This window comes from Kwoniella europaea, chromosome 1, assembly GCF_036810445.1.
Source record: "Kwoniella europaea PYCC6329 chromosome 1, complete sequence".
Lineage (NCBI taxonomy): Eukaryota > Fungi > Basidiomycota > Tremellomycetes > Tremellales > Cryptococcaceae > Kwoniella > Kwoniella europaea.
Window position 1 is genome coordinate 310,605 of NC_089487.1, and position 20,380 is coordinate 330,984.

The 20,380-nt window shown below is 43.0% G+C and overlaps 8 protein-coding genes across 8 annotated transcripts; 4 read left to right on the forward strand and 4 right to left on the reverse strand.

The window, feature by feature from the left end:
- Positions 1-3,049: 3,049 nt before the first annotated feature.
- Positions 3,050-6,214, reverse strand: V865_000118 (uncharacterized protein; the record flags this gene model as incomplete). Its single annotated transcript, XM_066223950.1, has 7 exons — positions 3,050-3,116; positions 3,215-3,746; positions 3,831-5,092; positions 5,153-5,520; positions 5,594-5,949; positions 6,003-6,060; positions 6,128-6,214. 7 exons carry the CDS (start codon positions 6,212-6,214, stop codon positions 3,050-3,052), a joined length of 2,730 nt encoding a protein of 909 aa, XP_066080047.1.
- Positions 6,215-6,701: 487 nt separating this feature from the next.
- On the forward strand, positions 6,702-7,481 carry V865_000119 (uncharacterized protein; the record flags this gene model as incomplete). Its single annotated transcript, XM_066223951.1, has 4 exons — positions 6,702-6,885; positions 6,961-7,018; positions 7,092-7,272; positions 7,374-7,481. The coding sequence occupies 4 exons, from the start codon at positions 6,702-6,704 to the stop codon at positions 7,479-7,481; spliced, it is 531 nt and encodes a 176-aa protein (XP_066080048.1).
- A 177-nt stretch (positions 7,482-7,658) lies between these two features.
- V865_000120 (uncharacterized protein) lies at positions 7,659-9,101 on the reverse strand (the record flags this gene model as incomplete). Its single annotated transcript, XM_066223952.1, has 8 exons — positions 7,659-7,849; positions 7,975-8,149; positions 8,229-8,363; positions 8,531-8,667; positions 8,749-8,811; positions 8,894-8,927; positions 8,997-9,028; positions 9,095-9,101. 8 exons carry the CDS (start codon positions 9,099-9,101, stop codon positions 7,659-7,661), a joined length of 774 nt encoding a protein of 257 aa, XP_066080049.1.
- Positions 9,102-9,475: 374 nt separating this feature from the next.
- On the forward strand, positions 9,476-10,830 carry V865_000121 (DNA repair protein; the record flags this gene model as incomplete). Its single annotated transcript, XM_066223953.1, has 6 exons — positions 9,476-9,748; positions 9,818-9,974; positions 10,049-10,119; positions 10,190-10,273; positions 10,369-10,601; positions 10,668-10,830. The coding sequence occupies 6 exons, from the start codon at positions 9,476-9,478 to the stop codon at positions 10,828-10,830; spliced, it is 981 nt and encodes a 326-aa protein (XP_066080050.1).
- A 443-nt stretch (positions 10,831-11,273) lies between these two features.
- V865_000122 (uncharacterized protein) lies at positions 11,274-12,352 on the reverse strand (the record flags this gene model as incomplete). Its single annotated transcript, XM_066223954.1, has 3 exons — positions 11,274-11,711; positions 11,814-12,065; positions 12,146-12,352. The coding sequence occupies 3 exons, from the start codon at positions 12,350-12,352 to the stop codon at positions 11,274-11,276; spliced, it is 897 nt and encodes a 298-aa protein (XP_066080051.1).
- A 467-nt stretch (positions 12,353-12,819) lies between these two features.
- On the reverse strand, positions 12,820-15,305 carry V865_000123 (uncharacterized protein; the record flags this gene model as incomplete). The annotated part of the gene is made up of 5 exons (XM_066223955.1): positions 12,820-14,028; positions 14,091-14,283; positions 14,432-14,810; positions 14,924-14,976; positions 15,034-15,305. 5 exons carry the CDS (start codon positions 15,303-15,305, stop codon positions 12,820-12,822), a joined length of 2,106 nt encoding a protein of 701 aa, XP_066080052.1.
- A 1,549-nt stretch (positions 15,306-16,854) lies between these two features.
- On the forward strand, positions 16,855-18,414 carry V865_000124 (uncharacterized protein; the record flags this gene model as incomplete). Its single annotated transcript, XM_066223956.1, has 7 exons — positions 16,855-17,349; positions 17,445-17,461; positions 17,598-17,630; positions 17,818-17,848; positions 17,939-17,985; positions 18,180-18,312; positions 18,400-18,414. 7 exons carry the CDS (start codon positions 16,855-16,857, stop codon positions 18,412-18,414), a joined length of 771 nt encoding a protein of 256 aa, XP_066080053.1.
- A 933-nt stretch (positions 18,415-19,347) lies between these two features.
- Positions 19,348-20,329, forward strand: V865_000125 (uncharacterized protein; the record flags this gene model as incomplete). The annotated part of the gene is made up of 4 exons (XM_066223957.1): positions 19,348-19,567; positions 19,651-19,782; positions 19,895-20,112; positions 20,216-20,329. The coding sequence occupies 4 exons, from the start codon at positions 19,348-19,350 to the stop codon at positions 20,327-20,329; spliced, it is 684 nt and encodes a 227-aa protein (XP_066080054.1).
- Positions 20,330-20,380: the final 51 nt, after the last annotated feature.

Below are 20,380 nucleotides of genomic sequence, written 5' to 3' on the forward strand. Positions count from 1 at the left end.
ATCTGGACAATCGGCAATCTAGTCAGGTGTGAAGTCTCTCATTCCCACGATGATCACGAACCGGCGAGTTTCATCATCACCCGTGCTTGGGAAAGTGACATCACATGGATCGAATGTATTGTACGAGTATTTCAGTCCAGTACTTGTTTACCAAGGCGAAAAATGGGATCTACCTTAGCCTCGCAGGAAGGGTCTGGAACCCAGAAGCTATAGTTAGTGAGAACAAAACAGCATTCCGTTCCTTTTGGACCATCACACTATCAACTTACGTTGAAGTGGGATCTGCGGTACTGCATCGAGCCGCACATTAGATTCTTGACCAAGATCAGTTATTGAGATTCGCCGCAAAGGTTTTCTTGGGTGGGCCGGAGTTATTCAACTCTACCTCTCTACTCCACTCTGAGTTACGTTAATCAAGTCGCAATGTTGTGCATTCCTCGGTGCTCCGGCGCCCGTTACACACTCCACTTACTCCACTTTTTCGGTTTCGGCTGAATTTGGCGATAGCGAGCAAGCAAGATAGATAGATCACACGACCGAGACCCATCTTGCCAATTTATTCGCAAATACGCTTCACTTACTCGAATAGGTTCTCGTTTCATACAGTTACGGACGAACATCCCATCCATCATATCACCATGAAGCGGCGCTAATGCAATGTAAAATCGAGTGACCAACATATACTCGGACAGCGACAGTGACGGTGACAACTGAAAGCAGATCTAAGGGCAATCGGGCCATGCCATCCCCCTAGTCTAACACGAGGTCATGTCACGAGAATAGACACGAGACGGATCTACAATATAATGCATAACCTTGAATTGTACTGGATTGGATGGTAGTTTAGTTCAGGTGCCGTTAGCTGATGCCGCGAAGAATCCACTTAGATCTCACAGATGACTGTAACGTAATTTTATCGTTCTCGTTAGTGATACCATTTATTGCAATGGAATGCTCAAGCAAGCACGTTTCATCATGTGTACATAAAGTCTGGTCGTTTCTCGACAAGATCTCGTGTCGATGAATAGCTTTCGACTTATCAGTGACTGACCGTCTTGCCCAGTCCTGAAGACAGTCTAGAAAAGTCGTGCGAAGGGGTACCAAGTAGTTATCAGCTTATAGCGAAAGTAGGGTGAGGTCTCCAGTATACAGCACTATTCTGCGCTCATAATCGCACACATCCATCCGCACAGTTGATCCTCACATCCCGTCAATAACCGTTCCATCAAGTCTCACAAAGTAGATCGGTTCCTAAATATCACGACATGGCGTTAGGTCAATTTGGTAAATACCTTTTTCGGTAATTGAGAGACGTTTCGTCTTTTTTACTCTTCTTTTTCGCTGTAGGAATCCCAAGAGGAGATGCTGTTGTGGCGGTCCGACATGATCGGCTTTGGATCCTCGCAGCCAGCATCATAGGAATAAGCTCGGCTGCTGTCCTCGAGCGAAGTTCCATCGGAATACGAATAGAGAAATTCGATGGGAAGGGCAAAGCGTATTAGTGGCGCTCGCACGACATATCATTGGTTCTTGTACAAGAAAATGTGCATCAAGTCACTCGGATAGGTTTCTGCTCTGGTAACAAAGTCAATGTTTTCATTTGTGCAGCCTGTTTTGAAGTCTGAGTAGACTGTACGGTGGCGTACTACCTGCCGAAATATTCGGCATGGTTTGAGGTACTTGAATATCTCATTGATGAATTGATAGCGTTAAGATTCACCTTCTCGCAGCGAATTGACTCACTACCTCCACATTGTGCAGGCGGCCGGTTGAGCCATGGCATGAGACCTGTCTTCGACAGAGGAATTCAGTGGAGCTTGGTGATGGGCGTGTAACTACCTTGGTTGAAGTGCTTGTTGTAGACGATGTTGCGTATGTGCTAATCTAAGCGATCTTCCACAATAGTGCTGACAAGTGTCATGGAGATATTCGATTGTAACACAATCTAGCTAATGGAGCTGAGGATAAGACTGACTTTGTCTTATCGCTAGGCGAAGCATTACGTTCGCGCCAAGCATACTTTGTTAGTGCCACTCCGTATTTCTCGCATCCACTAACCTAGACTGATCTCAATTGGTCAGAAAAGCTAAGAAGCCAATTCGGAGTTGAGTTGTCCGAAGTATTGTACTGTAGATTTGAGGTTGCCGTAAACGCAAGAATAAAGTTCCAACTTAGCGAGTGGCTCTTCATTTTTGGCAGACGCAGTTCTTCTCCTCAAGCTGTGCTGTGCTGTCAAGCTAAACCTAAGCAAGTGCCGGGGTTGGTCGGGGATTGACCTTAACTGTATCGTCTCCAAGTGCGATTTTTTTGGAGAGGGGAAACTGAATCATACCATGCTGTATTTGTATGTCGGTTGGACTGCTCATCAGTAGGACCAGGACGATGATGAGGTTACCAAGGTGCCACTCCAAGCTGTGTTCCATCATGAAGGGATCGCGAATGGCGATATCGGTTGAAGACGAAAGCTTTACAACAATGCGGTTCTCTATTTGGGGCTTCTTGTAGTATGAACAATCGGAAGCTGGTTAGACTCTTGCTGGGACTTATTGGCTGTGCTATTAGCAAGACGCAAAACACAACAATTCGTTCCCTCAAAGCACGCTATAGCCTTTCAACAACGGCTACTATTGCCTGCTGAGCTTCAGACGGCCATCAGGTCGATCAACCTGAGGAGAATTTCGGGCCTTGTCTGTACTGTACGCCCAGACTTTCATGAAAAGCTCTTGCAATATCTGCCTACCGAGTGGGAAGGAGAGCATAGAATAGAATAGAGGCCACTGTTTTACCCGTATTGAAGGTGCATCGACATATGGATGAGTGAGTGACTGTCTTTCACATGATATCCTTTGGAAGGGCGTCATCGGTAGATGTCATACGATACATATATTGTTGATTATATATCTTAGATGATCATGCATATATACACAGTGATAAGTACAACGCGATATGTCCTGTACATCCCCAATCAACCCTCAACGTTATTGTATGCTATGGCCTTTTACCCAAGCCCATCATACCCAAGTTCGGACAACCTACGAAAGATTCTGAATCAAGGTATCATCAACCTCAAGATACCTGTCCAAATCCAATTTACACCTTGAGTGATAGTCTTGACACTAAGTCAAACATCAACAATCAATAATCATGATTAGCTTTACGATCTATTGGAGGATACATATGATGTATCACCCTGGTCGGTACTGAGACTACTCACGTAGGATGTCCGAAGACATTTTCCCACCCTTTCAAACTTCTAGCCACTACTCTTGATAATGAGTAACTCGCACTATGATCAACCACAACCACGTCTACATTATTGGCCTGCTTCTTGTCCTCTTTTGGGATCTTTCCAGGCATACCGGTATTACTCGATGGTAAGGCAGACACAGTATTTAGTATAGTACTAGTACTCGTGATTGTCGTAGTGGTAGTGGTGACGAGCGAACCATGATCCCTGAATTTGACAGTATCCCCCGACCTATAGCCATACAATCTCAAATCCCTATACTCGTCTCTGACAAATTCAACTTCATTTTTGATTCTCTGTAATTGCTGGCCCATCGATAGAAGCAACCACAGTAAAAACAAATTCGCAAGTGTCGAGAAGGATAACAAGGTCTTTCTCCGAGATGCCTTCAAGGAAGGAGATGATATTGATAATGTTGGTGGATTGGGAGATGAGAGTGGAAGGGTGTATGATGTCGAGGAAAGGGATTTCATGTTGGTTGTTGTTGATTTTAGATAGGCTAGTCAAGGAAATGTATCAGAGTAAGCTTTGTGCCTCTCTCGATATTCCTCACGCTAAGCATGAGCACAAATGAATAACTCACGTATCCATTCTTCCCCTAATAATTCCACTTTCATCTCGCCTTCAGCATTATCAAAATATGGTAACCCAATTTCACCTTTCAGTTCCAATACCATCTCCCATTCCACCTCTACAGCCCCACCCGTAGACCTCTTATCTCGTTGTCCAATCCTAATTTGACTTATACCACCATCCTCATACATCGCTCGCGGTACCTCCACTCCTTCTACACTAGTCCTAATCAACCTTATGTGTTCTACATGTTTTAATGAGAACCCAACTTCATCCGATTTGGGAGGAAAAGGGAACCGCATCGAGGCCATTAAAACTCCCCATGGCGATCGACGTATTCTGACTCGAACATCTCCTTTGATCATTCCATTATTCACTTCTAGGATACCGCCATCGGAGCCTGTCCAGAACAATCTTCCTCCAAGGGATACATCGATGAGCTCGGTATCTGATGAAGACTGAGTAGCAGTTCCATATATAGCTGAGGGACATTCGACTTGACATTGGTTGGATTCTGCATTATCTATCTTGATGAAAGGTATCTTGACAGGTAAAGCTAAAGAGACAAGTAGCATCTTATCTAGCGGTATAAGAGTCCCCTGGATCGTGATCGTTGTATCACCGCTATATTCTTCCTTGAAGTATAGGTTAAACAATCTTCCATATCTCGGTTCATCCCATTTACTCTGCGTTGAAGACGACGTAGAATTCATTAGCATTTGCAGAGGTGATTTCCTGAGACTTTTCGGTGTGAGAGGTTTTTGGTTTTGCTGTTCAATAGATGAGAGTTCGAATGAGAAATCTTCTATCCTATCACTCCCGTTCAGCGATGGAAACGTCTGTCGCATGAGACTAGCAGAGGAGGAAGAAGTACTCCGTGTGGTAGGTAGGAAGTTTCTGTTTGTTGAGTGGGTCGAAGAGGACGGGGTAAGTGGAGGGTGAGCACGTTTGGCTTTCACTGTGGCGAAAGAATCTTCATATTCTTCTCCTTGTTCCATCGTATCATCCGGATCACTAGATTGAGATCCCCATTCAGCATCGAGACATCTCCAGTTGCTCAGACCTTCCCCTTGAATGGAAAACTCGGACCAGCCCCATCCATTTGGGACATCGATATCCAGCTGTACGGGATTGTCCTGATTCTGTACATGAGCGAGGTATGCGATTGAAATGGACGACTGCTGTTTGTTCCATATAGGCGAAACTTGCAGGGAAGGTATATCGGACGATGAAGGACAATTGAATGACCATTCCAATTGTAGGATCTCCGTACTGCAGATTCATCGGCATCAGCAGATATGCAAGTAGTGTATAGGGATGATCATGACTTACCTCGGGAATCTACCTTCCAGCCAGCTTCCACCACCTTCTTCACTATCATCGTCATCATCATCACTAACTTCGGTATTCTCGTCACTCTCCGTAGGTACATCATCTGGACCTAGAACCTCTCCATCTTCCCAGCCTTCTTCTCCAACTGTAGCTTTTATCTTGCCCTTTCCTTTCACTTTCCTACCCGTTATTCGTGCTTTATTCTGCGATACCGGAGAGGGGAAAGCATTTGTGGGTAGAGGTAACATTTTGGGATCCGTGAATATATCAACTTCCTGATTGGTCAAAGAGGAAGAAGATGCGTTGGTAGGTGAAAGGATTTGGAAACGGATTGTATTGTCTAAACATCTCGGAATAGGCAATAGTACCTGAAGAGAAACCAAATGGATTTAGCAATGACTTGATCGGTATCAATGATGCGCGAAGGGCTCGAAAACATACTTTAGTTATGTCTTCTTCCACCCCTTTTTCAAGTGCGATTTCGAAATCCATACATATCAACCATTCTTTTCTTCCCGCCGAAGTTGACTGAGCGCTACTCGATCCTGAAGATCTATGGTTCATACTACCTCTTCTGCTCGATACTGGATCAACTACCACATAGACTTTGCCGGTCGTACTTGATACATCTATATATGGTTTACCGCCGAGTCCGGAAGGCGAGGAAGGTGGATAAGTGGATGGTTGCGGTAAAGCGAGGAGCCTAGAGGCTTTGCGTAGTTGTGGTGCACGAGATGCTGGGAGTGGTAAGGGCAAGGGATAGATAGTGGGAGTGGACAAGAGCTTAGGTGGGGTGGCTACATATCATATCCATTAGCCAGGTCAGGAAGGAAGGTGATCTGTCATTTACAACTGAATAAAGCCCATCTTGCGCCTGGTCGTCCTTCTGCATCTTTCGGTAAGGAGATCTGCGGAGATTTAATAAGTAGAGTTCAAATAGGAATGGAAGTGAAGTGAGCTGTTTGATTGATTTACCTTCAGACACATGAGCCCTTTCACCACCTCATCCGATGCCGTAGCTTGTATACCCAGCTTGGATATGACCAAGCCGGAAGGGGCCATGATTAGGTGTTTTTATAGTATCAGAAGGCCAATTGGCACGATGGCGCCTCTCTCAGCGCAAGATCACCAGAGGCCCTCTATAGCTCTACTGTTGATACCTATGGTCTTCCCTCCTAGGTAGGTGATGATGCTGATGATGCTGATGATGCGTTGGAATGACATATCGAATGTTAAAATGTTGAGAATCCTTTCACTTGATCATCCCAATTCAATCATTCAATCGGTGGTAGCAATGTACACTAATCAGGCACGCAACACGCGTTTTGACATCCTTGGCATTACGTAATATCAACTTGGGATCAACGATTCCGGTTATTCCGGTTCTGCATCTTCCGAAAGAGCGCAGAGCAACATCCATTGGGAGGTTCTGAATTCAGTTGACAAGTTGAGATACTCTCGAGCTTACTGAGGGAGCACAGAAGATCAGTAGAGAGACCAATCCGATAGAGGGATCTCACAGTGTAGAGTGCACAGCAGAAGATCAGCAATGCCAAAACCGACTGAAGAAGATCAAGAGTTTTTCCAGCGGATCATCGGTTCAGCAGGCTATGGTAATCATCTATCGAAACATTTCAGTATATATGAGATTGATGCGGTGCCGAAGGAAGATGAGAGGGGATGGAGAAAGGTGGAAGGGTTTAAAATGAGCTTCATAGGTAAAGTAACAGAGGGTGAGTTTCTCTCCTCATACTATGGATAGCCATCATTGGATATTCGTATATTTATTAACATTTGGTGGAATGCAGATATGTCGAATTTGAGTGCGAATATGCATGGAGCGATGTACTCTTGGATAGTGGATACGTGAGTATTATCGTCAGACCTTGATGAGATCTTGCTTACAGCGAGCTAATTATCCTTGATTTGGGGTTTGTAGGATGACATCAGCAACGATCATAGCTATTCATACACCTACATTCTGGGGTCTGCCAGATTTCGCTGGAGTGACTCTAACGATGGAATTGCAATGTCTGAACGCTGCACCCCTGAATACAGAGCTTCTGATCGAAGTGGAGATCATAAAATGTTCAGTCAGATTGGCGAATCTGCGATGCGACGTGAGTAGAGTTAGACACTTCGATTACTTCTTGACTCGATCGTTTCGTCCTTTATTAAGGGAATGTGTGTCCTGACAATGCGGTTTCTGCTGAATTTACAGATAAAGAATCTCAAAAGTGGGAAAGTGTACGCTACGGGAACACATCTGAAAATGTGGAAAGGACCTCAACCAGAAAAGGAGAACAAGTCGATTCAAGCTAAATTGTAACAGTCTTACGAACGTGGTGTAACGAGTATAGTGTATTGTCCTCCGAACTGAAGACTACTGGATCAAAGGATTATAGAGTATGTACATCTTGTATATCTTGATTGATGCTGGTCGTATACATGAGTATGTATCATATTGTACATTCTCCCACATTATAGGACAAGACGAAGATCCATTCTACTCATTATCGCTATCCCCATCACCCACCAGCCCCCTCCTCCTTCTTTCCTCATCTTCTTCCTCTTTCCGTCTCTCTGCCTCTCTCTGCTCTCTAGTGTATTTACGCATGTCCACCTCTTCCACTCCTTCTTCGTACAACCCTTCGTCAGATGTAGCGAGTGTAGCGGAAGATTCGAACAGCTGTCGACCTATACACAATAAACCGGCCACAGGTTAATGATAATTCACATTGTCCGAGTATGTACACAATGCATGGAAAGACAAGTATGGGATCACTTGAGCCGGGATGAGGTGCGGTGTCATATCAACTTACCAGTCGGTCTCTCTTTCCTTTTCCTCCATTCTTCCCTTTCTTTAGGATTCAAAGCCCTCACTCTATCTTCTTCCTCTTTCTCTCGTTTAGCTTTGATCTCAGCTGTAAATGATTTACGCCATTTGTCGAATAATTCCTTTGTCAACGGTGTACCTCGTGTACGAGCCGCCTCAGCCTATACCAATCAGCCGAAGCACAAATCAGCCAAATAAGAAACGAAGAAGGTTGACTTTCTACAGAAGGGATTTACCTACCTCTTCATACTCTCTCGTCTTCCTATCATCTTCTTCCTTTTCCTTCCTCGCTCGATCCACTATTAACAACGCCAGAGCTTCTTTAGCGGCAGATGCTATCGTAAATGTCATGGCCATGCCTATCGACTCTTCAGCCTGTAAAAATTCAAATCATCATCATGAGCATTGTTGCCAATTCGGAATCAATCTGTCCATTTCTTTCCATACATGCGGATGTGGATGATAAGAAGAACGAGATTGGAAAGAAAGAAAGAAAGAAAGAAGGAGAAGGGATGGGACGAGATGTAGTTTGTGTAACTCACCACCTCTTTAAGATTATCCAATACCACATCTTCTTCACCTTCCCTCAAGCCATCTTCATCCTCTATCTCCTCTAAGGATATTATCGGTATCACATCAGGATACGTCTCGGGGTAATTTATGATCAACTGCAATGCGACTATAGTATTTTCAATCGATGATGTAACAGGCAATGTCAGCCAACGGCTAGAGTCTAGATCTGTAGGATAGACTAGCTTACTGGGATTGGAGATGGACTGTTCTTCAGGTTCTATACGGATTGATATCGATGTATCTGATAATTCTGTTTGACGTAGCATAACGAATCAAGAGTTTAGCCTGATGCAACCTGAATATAGATCTTGGGGTGGAGATCCAAGACTCACTCTCTAGCTCATCTGGGAATATAGATTCTAATACCTATGTATGTCATGGTTGCGAATCAGTGTATGTGATCACCGAAAGTCAGACCAGGTTATGACCACATACCTCAAACTCTTCCTCCAAAATCGCTTTATAGTCTAATATATCGATCATTGATCATAAGCAACCGACCAAATCATGATTGCCTTTTTACACAGACTCACCTGACATGCTGATATCTCTGCCTGATCTTTGATTCTACCGTTGTTCTTCTTGAAGTCGTCTCGGTTGTGCATATATATAATGTGGATTCCCATCTATCTTTCATCCACAATATGCGCTTTGACTTGGTGTCAAATCCCAATCTGCCATGTGCCCTACACGTGTTGAGATCGGGGAGGTTTCTAATTGATCCCGCTGACCATCCATTTATTTGCCACCCAACGTCATGCAATCCACTTTGACTCAGAAGAGTATCGAGAGATTCTCTATTCTCTACCTAACTATCTCATCAATATCAATACTATACATTACAAAAGTATCAATTCCTAAAAGAGTACATTCCTATCATCAAGTCATTCGTTTGGTCGGCACATCCCCTCACCATGTCTACCCCATCCACCTCCACACCAGCCGCCCCAACCCTCACTCCCTCACAAGCACGTCTAGCAGCTCTCAACAGGCTCAAAGCGAAGAACAAGCTCACCTCGACTTCAAATGCTACGGCTGGACCATCATCAAGGGACAGTGGGGGTGGCGTAGGACATCCATATGTCCATAAAGCGAGTAATCTACCATCAACAGCGAGGAATATGGTTCAGCAGCAACAACAGTCCAAGGATGAGGCTCAGGCGCCATTAAGGAGAGATCCAGGATTGGTAAGTGAATTTGTTCTGTCTGTAGAAGAGGAACTGTTACTGATCCAGAATGTGGTTTTGGTGTTACAGGGCAAATATTTCGAGTACGATTTAAGTAAATTACATAATTCTCGAGGAGGTTTTTTAACTGAGGAAGATAAAGAGGGAGATAGGATAAAGAGTATAGTTGAATTGGCGAGGGAGAAGGAGAGGGAGAAGAGGATGATAAGAGAAGGTGAAGAACCTGGTAAGCTTTTTGGGTACCTTACAGAACTTGATTGGTATACTGAATGGAACGATCTTTTGGGTGGGGTGGATTAGCAATCATCATCGATAAATCACCTAGATGCGTTGAGTGTAACACACTAGAAATCAATCATCAATTCTTAAAGGTCAGTGATAAACCTTTCTTTCAAACCTCGAATGAAAAGCTCATTTTGGTCTGTATAATTGGATGCTTAGGTATTCGATGTGACCGTTTGTAAAAATTGCGAAAAGAAATATCCTGAGAAGTATTCCCTTTTAACCAAGACGGAGTGTAAAGAGGTATGTCCTCATCCCATCTCACTTCATATACAATATACCAGTTTTTCTTTACACGATGGAAAGCTAAATGAAGTGTCAACTCTCATGTGATGTAGGATTACCTCTTAACGGACCCCGAACTGAAAGATGAAGATCTCCTTCCTCACTTACTCCGACCAAACCCCCACGCATCGACATATAGCAATATGATGTTATTCCTCCGTATACAAGTCGAAAAAGTCGCGTGGGATAAATGGGGTGGTCCAGAAGGATTGGATGATGAGTGGAAAAGACGTGAAGAATTTAAGAAGAGGAAGAGGGAAGAGAAGTTCGAACAGGGTTTGAGAGAGTGAGTATATATAGTATCCACTACAATCATCATCATCTGTTTGACTGATATATCAACGTTTTGTAGTCTGCGTAAACGTACGCGAAACAACTTGTATCAGCGTAAACAAGAATCCGAACATATACATCAATTCGAAGATGCCGATGAGATTGTGGATGAATCCGGTGATAGAAAGGTTTTGCAGAGATGTTTTGGTTGTGGAGCTGAACAGGAGATAGAGGTTTTGTAGTGGTGTCAGAGTCTATGATCACACAAGATTCAATCGGGTTTTGGTATACATGACAGTTTATTCTAGAATGATAGGAAGGATATACAAATCTAGACATGTTTGTATCATTATGATTATGATTATACAGGGCTGAAATACAATATCGGTCAAGTTGTATACCTAGTGTCTCAACGAATATTCGACATAATATCATGAAGATGCATAATCACATGTATGTATTGTAACAAACTGCTTACGAAAACAAAAGCAAATCGCTAATTAGGCAAACCATCAAACGCAGTATAACGTATATGATACTTTGACTCTGAAGTTGGAAGAATACTGGAGAATAGTCGTTAATGTAATCTCCATATGATAGTCGGTCGTCGAAGACTTTTGACGTTGTTGGACAATATCTCATTCAAGTAGGATAACTACCCAATATCAAATAGCTCGACGAGCAATTATTCGATCTTGTTGCCCTCGAATTCATCTTCACCATTCGCCCCAGCACCCAAATCATCCAATACTGTATTCAACCATCTTTCAAATTCGTTTTTCTCAATACCACCATCTTCATCAATTAATTCTCCAATCAACTTACCTACTATCAATCTTGATTTGTGAATTAGGGATTTACCATTATTACTCGTTATTGATAATGTTAATTGTAAATTATAACTGGGTCCAACCGTCATTTCAGATCCATGACCATCACTGGAAGGAGAAGAAAGATTTGTAGTAGGTAAAGTAGGGATAGTTGAAGAGGGAGATGAGGGATTGGGAGAAGTAGGTACGGAAGTAGGTGAAGAAGGTCTAGTATGAGGTGATATTGTTAATTGAGGTTGGGAAGGTGAATCGAGTGATGTTGATGATAGTATTTGAATATGATCCGTTTCGATCTATAAATTGGAAAATATTGAATACAAACATTATCAACCAACTGATCTCATTGTCCACTACCCTGAACATCTGGTATATCGCAGATAAAACTCTTTACTTACCCTTTTAACCATCCTCCTTCTTTTCCCTTTAAATACCTCACCCTTTTCTATCCATTTCTTCCAAGCCCACAAAACAACTTGTAAGATCGTATATCCAACTACGGCGATCCATAAGATGGGTTTTGAATCTTCGAAATCTACCTTGAGAGAGTACAATACACTTGATAAGGCGAGTATGACAGATGAGTAACCGAGGGATAAGTGGACGGTAGGATGGAGTAAAGATGGAGTGAAGGATTGATTTTGGAGATGCTACATTATACCACAGCAACGACAAATCAATTAAAAGGAAGAAGCTCTACAATGGATGTTCTGCTGGTGTTGATACATACCTGTTTGACTATCTCGTCCAGAGCAGCTTTGACCTCACCCAGATTGGCATTATTCACTTTGATAGTTGGTAATGGATCAGTAGCTAATGTCGATATAACTGATACATCTTCCTTTTCCTTGTCTATACTCGATTTGATTATGGGTTCTAAAGCAGGTGCGAGCTCGGTGTTTTGACCGCCATTATTGACGAGTTTACGAGGAGCCATGATAGATTGAAGTAGGGTACTGGGATCGTCGTTCTTGCGCGGAAACGAGTGAATAACCTATGAAGGCATACTTGACCTAATTGATAAACGACTGGTGAAGGTTTGGTTTAATGGAAGGGGAACAGTGAGGTATGTACTAGTCTTTTAACTTGTATGAGCATTGACCAGCATCATCCATCATCATCCCATCATGTCATTTCATGTCATCTAATCTCTCAACGCGTCGTGGAAGGGCAACTATGACGTGGTGCATGTTCCTCGCACGGGATCAACTATATCATATATCATCATAGTTGATTAAGTACAGTACTCGCAATGAAATTCACCGAGGGTATATATCATGCATCATTGTGAGAGAAGGTAAAATTATGGCACGGAATGAATCGAATACACAGCAGCCATCGATATATACCTGGGTAATGACAGTGATTTGTCCTTCGCTCACTACCCTCCTTCCTTCGCCTACCTCACCTCAAACTATCTTCAGGTTGATACCCCGGAGGGGGACTATGAGGTGTTCTGCCTTGAGTCTGACCTGCATCGTCGAATCTCCCCGTATCATAAGGGTTCTCCTTCCCAGGTGCAGGACTAGCAGGCAATGCAATACTGGCAGCGTTGATAGGTGGGACAGGTAATCTTCTGATCATTTTCGACGTCGAATCACTCTCATCATCCGGTTCTAAACTTCCACGAGGCTTAGTTCCCTTTCTGAACGCTGCTGCGGAGATCTTCCCACCGACACTTCCATTCGCTGATGGGAGTGATGGAGAAGCCAAGGGATCTCTATCGGGGATTTCGGCTGGGGTATAGAACTCGCTACCAGCGGGTGTAAAAGATGGTCGAGGTAATGGTGGGATATCCAATGTCGTAGGTGAGTTGACAACCTCATTGTTGTTGATCACGGGTGGTGGCGGAATATTGAGGGGTTGACCTAAACCCGGTGCTGCAGTCGCAGCTGGTGCTGGTGCTTGGGAAGCAGGAGGATAAGGCTCAGGAGTATTTCCTCTTTTCACGTTCAACGGTTCCCAAGGACTTTTCAACGAGTTTCCCTCAGGTCCCTTTTCTTCACTCGGTGAATGAGGGTTGGGTAATCCTACACCGGACGTGTTATGTTGTTCTTGTTCCAACTCTTCTTTCTCGGCAGCTTCCTTCCAAGCTTGTTCTTCCTTTTCCAACTTCTTCCAAGCTTCCTCGGCGTCCATCGCTTTTTGTTGCTCATACTCGTACCCGTGCTCAGGTTGAGTGTCTTCTACAGGCGTATGAGGCTGAGCGGATCCTGATGGTCCGCCAAGACCAATAGGAGGCAGCTGTGGTGCTGAATCAGGGTGATGATCATCATGGTTGAACATGACTTCACCAGTTTCTCTTCTATGTCCACCGAATTCACTATAGATGTGTGACTGAGGCGCGTGAGAGGCATGAGCTGGATCGTAAGGATTGGCAGATATTCCTCCATAAGGATCAGCAGTATCCAAAGAGAACTCCCGTCCTTTGCCTTTATGGTCAGGCGAAGCGACGTTTCCGGGATAATTGGCGAATTCTTCAGCGGCAGCGACATTGGGTTCCTCTCGTTCTCTAGGTAAGGAAGGTGGACGTAATGCTTGACCGAAAGGTGGATCAGGTAATCCAGGTGGTTTAGGTGCGCTGTTAGCAGCATGGAACTGAACGGTTGAGAGCTGTAATCATACGTCAGCTTTTATTTGAATCTGAGTAAGATAATTAGGAGGGAATGACTCACACATCGAGTCGCTTCGTTAACAGCATTTTCAGTCTTCTCATAACCTGTGTAAGGTGCTCTTCCATATCCGACAGGAGTCTCTTCCAGTGGTACTTCTTCCAACAGCAATTTACCTAATTCACCGATGATACACATTTTCTCACCGAGTTCTTCTAGACCTCCAAACTTGAGTGAAAGAGCCTCTTTGATTACCCTAATAACAACGAACGAACGATCAGCGACAGGTAAAACGATAAGGCGGAGAGATAAAAAGATAAAATATGAAGGTGACTTGGATAGGCGATTATGTCCGAGACATCCTATAAAGAGATTGTTCGTTGTACGAGGGATGGTCTACTCACTGTCTCTTGAAATCTCCAATCTTGGTCTCCTCCGTGACAATATCCTGATCCATATTCCTCATGTCCAACCTCAATTTCTCCAACAATTCAGTTTGTTGAGGTAGTTGTTTATTCTCTGGACCCATTTTAGCTAATTTCCTCTCCGCTTGATCAGCTTTCGATCCTGTATTTCTTCTTCTTGATCTCAAGTCCATCAACTGTTCTTCTCTTTCTCTGATCCTTTTCAGGCAGCTTCGCATATTTGATTGATGGTTGGCAAATATATTGAGAGCGGTCGTAAGTTGCCCTAATAAATTGGATGATTGGGTTAAGATATCTTGAAGATCGGGTCCTTCTTGTACACCATAGGGTGGTAAGGAACTTGATGCTCGTTGTGTTTCTGAATAAGATCATACAAAGCCCAATTAGCTATCCCGGCCAGACTACGTGACGATCGTGGACTATCCTACGACTGAAGAGCAGTCTGAAGAGTGTACGTCCGGCTAGACTCACCAACAGCTAACTTCTCTGCCATTTGCATGACACCCTTCTCGGTCGTTATTATACTATAAACTCACTCCCATCAGCACTTTACCACTGGGGAGATATCGAATGCGACTCACTCTTGTAACGCTCTCATATCCTTGTTACCTAAACCAGGTAATATACTCTGATGCGCCAACGTCCCTTTCAACTTCTTCCCTAGCCCATCAAACCCTGCTCCATTCCCACTACCACCGTGGGTCTCTCTAGATGGCGACTCATCATCTGTGTATCCACTAGCATGCTGATTATGATTCGAAGTACGTGTCGGTGAGTTGGGTTCGACAGCTCCAGAGACTTTACGTCCGAAGTTGGATAAAGAGAATTTGCCAGATGTATTTCGTAATGTCATCGTATCTTGTCTCTCGGCCTGAGCGAGGATAGAATATGAATGATGCCGGTGGCGAGGAAAGATTCACCGATCTTATTGTGATGATAATGAGATAGTGACAAAGGTTGGATATAAGCGTCAGAATGTTGAGTTGTCTGTCACCTTGTGCATGTCATGATTCACATCATCTCCATCCTAGCACTAGCAGCAAGTGGAGGCTGTGTACTTACTTCCAACTTCGCCGCTCTTGGCTTGAATCAGAGAGTAAACAATACGTAAAACATGCTTATTCCCGGGGTTATCCTACTGTGGCGCTATCTTGGCTGTCGCTTTTATTGTTTGGTTCCTGTTCAAGGTATCATTACCCCTCTGGATCGCTCATCCAGCCTTTGTGAGAGGTAAACCGTCATGGCCACAAAGACGACAGTTGTCAGTATCATCTCTGAGCTTTGTTTTCTCATACTGCAGGTGGATGGTCCAAACAATACGAGGGTGAAAGATCGACCGCAGAGTCGAAATCCACCTAAACGTCATAAAGGACCCCTTTTTTGTATATTCTGTAACACAGCTACCATCAAAAACGAATACCATCAACCACCATCGGATCATCCGTCCTCACCGGACAGACAAAGGTATACATATTGCACCTCTCTTTTGTCTTCTTTTGTCCTCTTGAGAAGCATCCTTGCTCTTCGTTTGAGGTGGTTGATTTACAAAGAGATGAATAACAAGGAGGATCTGTTATTGTGTGTCACTTTTTTGTTTTACCCTCGTATAAAATACTGACAATAGAAGACTTCAACACCTGATTCAGATTGTCGACCCCCACGATCTCCTCTCGTGGGATATATGAATAAAGATCGATCAGATTGATTGTGTATTCCCACACATATGTACCGAACATATCATCTATCAGTCATCTCAGCAGTCTCTCACCAGATCACTTCGTCACATTTCAACTCTCGATACCAAAGCAAAGTCTCCCTCCTCTCGAAAAGGCCAGCCAACATTACACCTGCATCCTTCATTCGGTCACTTCGGCAAGTAATTGAAATTACAGTCGTTCCTAACGATAATCCACGTCGTCATCGAATACAAAAGGGTCAAGACACATCACTTGGTAATCAGTCTGTCTGTCCCACATCGCAGGAAACTTATCGCTTCGAAACGGGATTGTGGACGGGGCACTGCAGGGTAGAAAGTGGACCGAGCGGCAAATCAGTACTAATTCGATTTAACCCATTTCAGTAACATTACATATCCTTTCACTGCCCATCACTTGATCTCACAGCTACCATAAGTTATAACTTCACTACGACATCAACTACTTGAATCACCGTTTCATTTAAATCACAATCATAACTCATAACTAAGCTCGCATATCGTCATCGTCAACATTCACAACTTGACAACTTGAGAAATTCTTGATTCACATTCATCTAAATAACGATGGTCAGTGCTATAACCCATTATCATTCCTATTATTTTCATAATCTCCTATTTCCCACTTTTCGTTTCAATTTGCTTTGATCATCCATCACCCTCCTGCGTATATATAGTCAAGTCAAAGATGACAGAACAGAAAGCTAACGTACGTTTCCTCCCTTCTTCTTCTTCTTCTGAACATCGACATCCAACGGTAAATAATCGACGACGTATCAAACGACCAATCTCACCACCACCCCTTGGACATAAAAAACGACCCAAACATTCACTTATACTACATCTACACCACAATATTGCGAACGACATGAACAAATTTGATCATACGAAATACTGGAACGATTATTATTCCTCGCCTGATATTGGGGATGATGAAAAATTACCTAAACCACCTTCGAAAATCAAATTGTATTCGACAAAATGGAAATTGGAAAACCCAAATCCCAAATCTAAACCACCTTCGTCCCATGGTAAACAGGCATTCTACGGTAATCCTATGATGATGGGATATGGAGGTGGTGGAATGGGTATGGGTATGTATCCAGGTATGTCAGGTATGGGTCCTATGGGTATGGGTATAGGATATGGGATGGGTCCCGGAATGGGCATGATGGGATACGGGGTAAGTGGATGATGATCTGTCGCCACAACAATGTTTTCGGCTTAGCGGGTCCTATCAATGGGAGTGAAAATGCTGATGTCCATGTCTTCTCGTAGATGCCAAGATACGGAGGGTAAGCACTTCAGTTCCCATATATCCTACACATCCATCGATATCCTCTCTTCATCGTTTACATGCAATACTTCCTCTTTCTCATTCTCTTCGCATCTCTTTCGTAATTTCTCTGCGACGGATTTCTAATGCTACAGGTACAGTATGTATGGCGGATACGGAGGATACGGGTAAGTTCCATCTTCAAACCTCAAAGAGTGATTTGTCTATCGAGATACAACAGCCTCAAAACATGATATGTAAGAAGCAAATCTGATCAAACCTTTTTCTGTGACATGTACGCAGAGGATATCCAGGGTAAGCTCAGGCCATGCCTCTTCATCGTAAGTTCGTGCTGACAGAATGGTATACTGGCAGTATGGTAGACCCTTTATTGGGACAATATGGTGTATGTCTCACTGTCTCCTCTATACCCATATGAATATTGTTCTTGTTCCGCCAACACACTAACCCATTTGCGTGATATCCACATATCCAGGCGCCTCCAGCTGCAAATTTCGGCGACGATTTCCCAGATGCTCATCGGTGAATATCAATTTTCTTTCAACTAATTCTTTCAAGAAGAATTCCGAAGAGTCAAGAATGCTAACGAATCAAATGTCACCTGCTCAACATATACCTTCACTTCAAAAACACTGAACCCAATCACCTTTCGTCAAACGTGGTCCATTCCCGTGTCTTGTTCTAATTTGGCCTTCAATCACGGCGCATACACCCAGGATTGAACATGCTTATCGACAATCGGCTCCAGAAGCTTATGGTATGGGAATGGGCATGATGGGTGGCGGAATGGGAATCAACAATATCCCAGGAAGTCAAGTCATGCTTTACGGTAGAGGAATGCCTTATAACGTGGGTTCTCCTTTTCTACATACCTTACGTATCGTATCAGATCATCTTGACCTGAGTTCGGCAAATACTAAAATTGGATTTATCTAGGGCTGGTACGCTTAAATGGCCGGCCCTCCAAGATCGTAACACGCAATTCATCACCTCGAATAGTCAAGGATTCGATTTCAGATAATTACCATAACTCATCATATTCTGTATACATACGATAATTCTTGCTTTATGGAGCAGAAGAAGGAAGAGAAATGAGATAAGGAGTATTTGTAAAGATAACAAAGTAAATAATTTCGGCAATACCTTGAATTTCCTTTATGACTTGTTTCCTTGACACGAAGTAGATAGGAAGAAGAACTTGGAATTCTATGATGGTGATGTTATGGAACTTGTACAGTATTGTTTTTCTCAGCTCAGCTACTGCACGCCGTTAACAATCCTTTGGGCTGAGGAGCTTAAATCAGTATCTGATGAAGTCAGCAATAACAACTCTTTACGAACAAACAATCTTGATAAGGCTATCTAGTATACAGTAATGAACCGGGGACTATGTGTTGGGAAGTCAGATTTCGAAGCGATAATCAAAATCTCTTGCGGAGTTTTAGTCGACAAATCACTTTCTCATATTTACTCAGCAGGATGAAAGGATGGTTTTCTGTGACCGATATGTGATTCTGGGCATCTAAAGTGTCATACTGTTGTACTGACTGTAGTACAAAAATCACTGAAGACAGAATGGCAAGATTGTAAAAGGTTCCTTCTGAATCTGAGTCTGACTTGTTCCAAGTCTTTGAATATTTTGGCTAGCTTATCAAGAGAGATAAGGGCTTATCGAAGAGTAACAGTGATAATGATTATTGAGTCTTAAAGTGCACGCATGCACCGTATGTGCAGTATGATGGGTATATATAATACAAGAAATATGTCGACAAATCGTATGAGCATGAAGAATTACAATTCATAGATAGTTGCCCTTTTAATTTAATGTTACATACAAGGTATTTTACCATCGTAACATCAAAGAAAGAGAAACAAAAAGTTAAGATGAACCCCTTTTCAACCTCAGATTCCATCTTACCTACTCCGCCACCCGAATCTAATCTCGTCTCATCATCCAAGGCTACAGTTTACTTCCCTAATCCCGTCCATCCCGATGCACTAGACTATGCAAAGAGCAAGTTCGGGAGGGTCGTCGTGAATATGAGTGATCATTGTGTTGGGTATGATGTTGAGGATGATGTATTGAAAGTGGCAGATGGAATCGGTGAGTCTTTCAAGTACAACATCGATGATAAATATTTTATTTTCAATACACGGATTCAATGCTAAATGTTATTCACGCTTTAGTCAATCGTGCTAATCCCTTACCCCGATCCTTTCTTGAGAAATGTCAAAACCTCAAAGGGATTAGCGTAGTAGGAGTCGGATACGATTCGGTCGATATTGCTTTTTGTCGTAGCAATAAGATATCAGTTTTCAGTAAGTCAAGTCATCTAAATTCTCTCTTGTTAAGTTTGATAATCAATTAAAATACATGGAATGTCTTATAAGTTCTTGTTGAATGTATTATTGATGGTTGCGATGGTTCCAGATTGTCCAGGAATCAATTCCACTTCAGTCTCAGAACTCACTTTGACCCTTACTCTATGTCTGCTTCGAAAAGTGACTCAACTCAATAACCGAATTAAAACCCTCGCAGAGGGTGAAAAGGTATTGGCAATTGATAATTTGGGGAATGAGTTGAAGGGTAAGAAAGTAGGTATGATAGGGATGGGTAATACAGCTAGGAAAACAGGAGAATTATTTCATGTAAGTTGCATTTACATTGTTTTGGTTTTGGTTTTTTTTTAAAAAACTGAATTTAACAAACTTACGATAACTTATTCATTATGTATGTATAACCTATATTTAGCACGCCTTTGGATGTCCTCTTCATATCTATTCACCCACCTCGCCTCTCGACAAGTGGACCTCTTCCGACCCATCATGCCAAGAGGCATTACCCCACCCGTCACTCAAATCTTGAAACTCTCTTACCTGAAATTGATGTTCTCACCATTCATTGTCCCCTCACCCC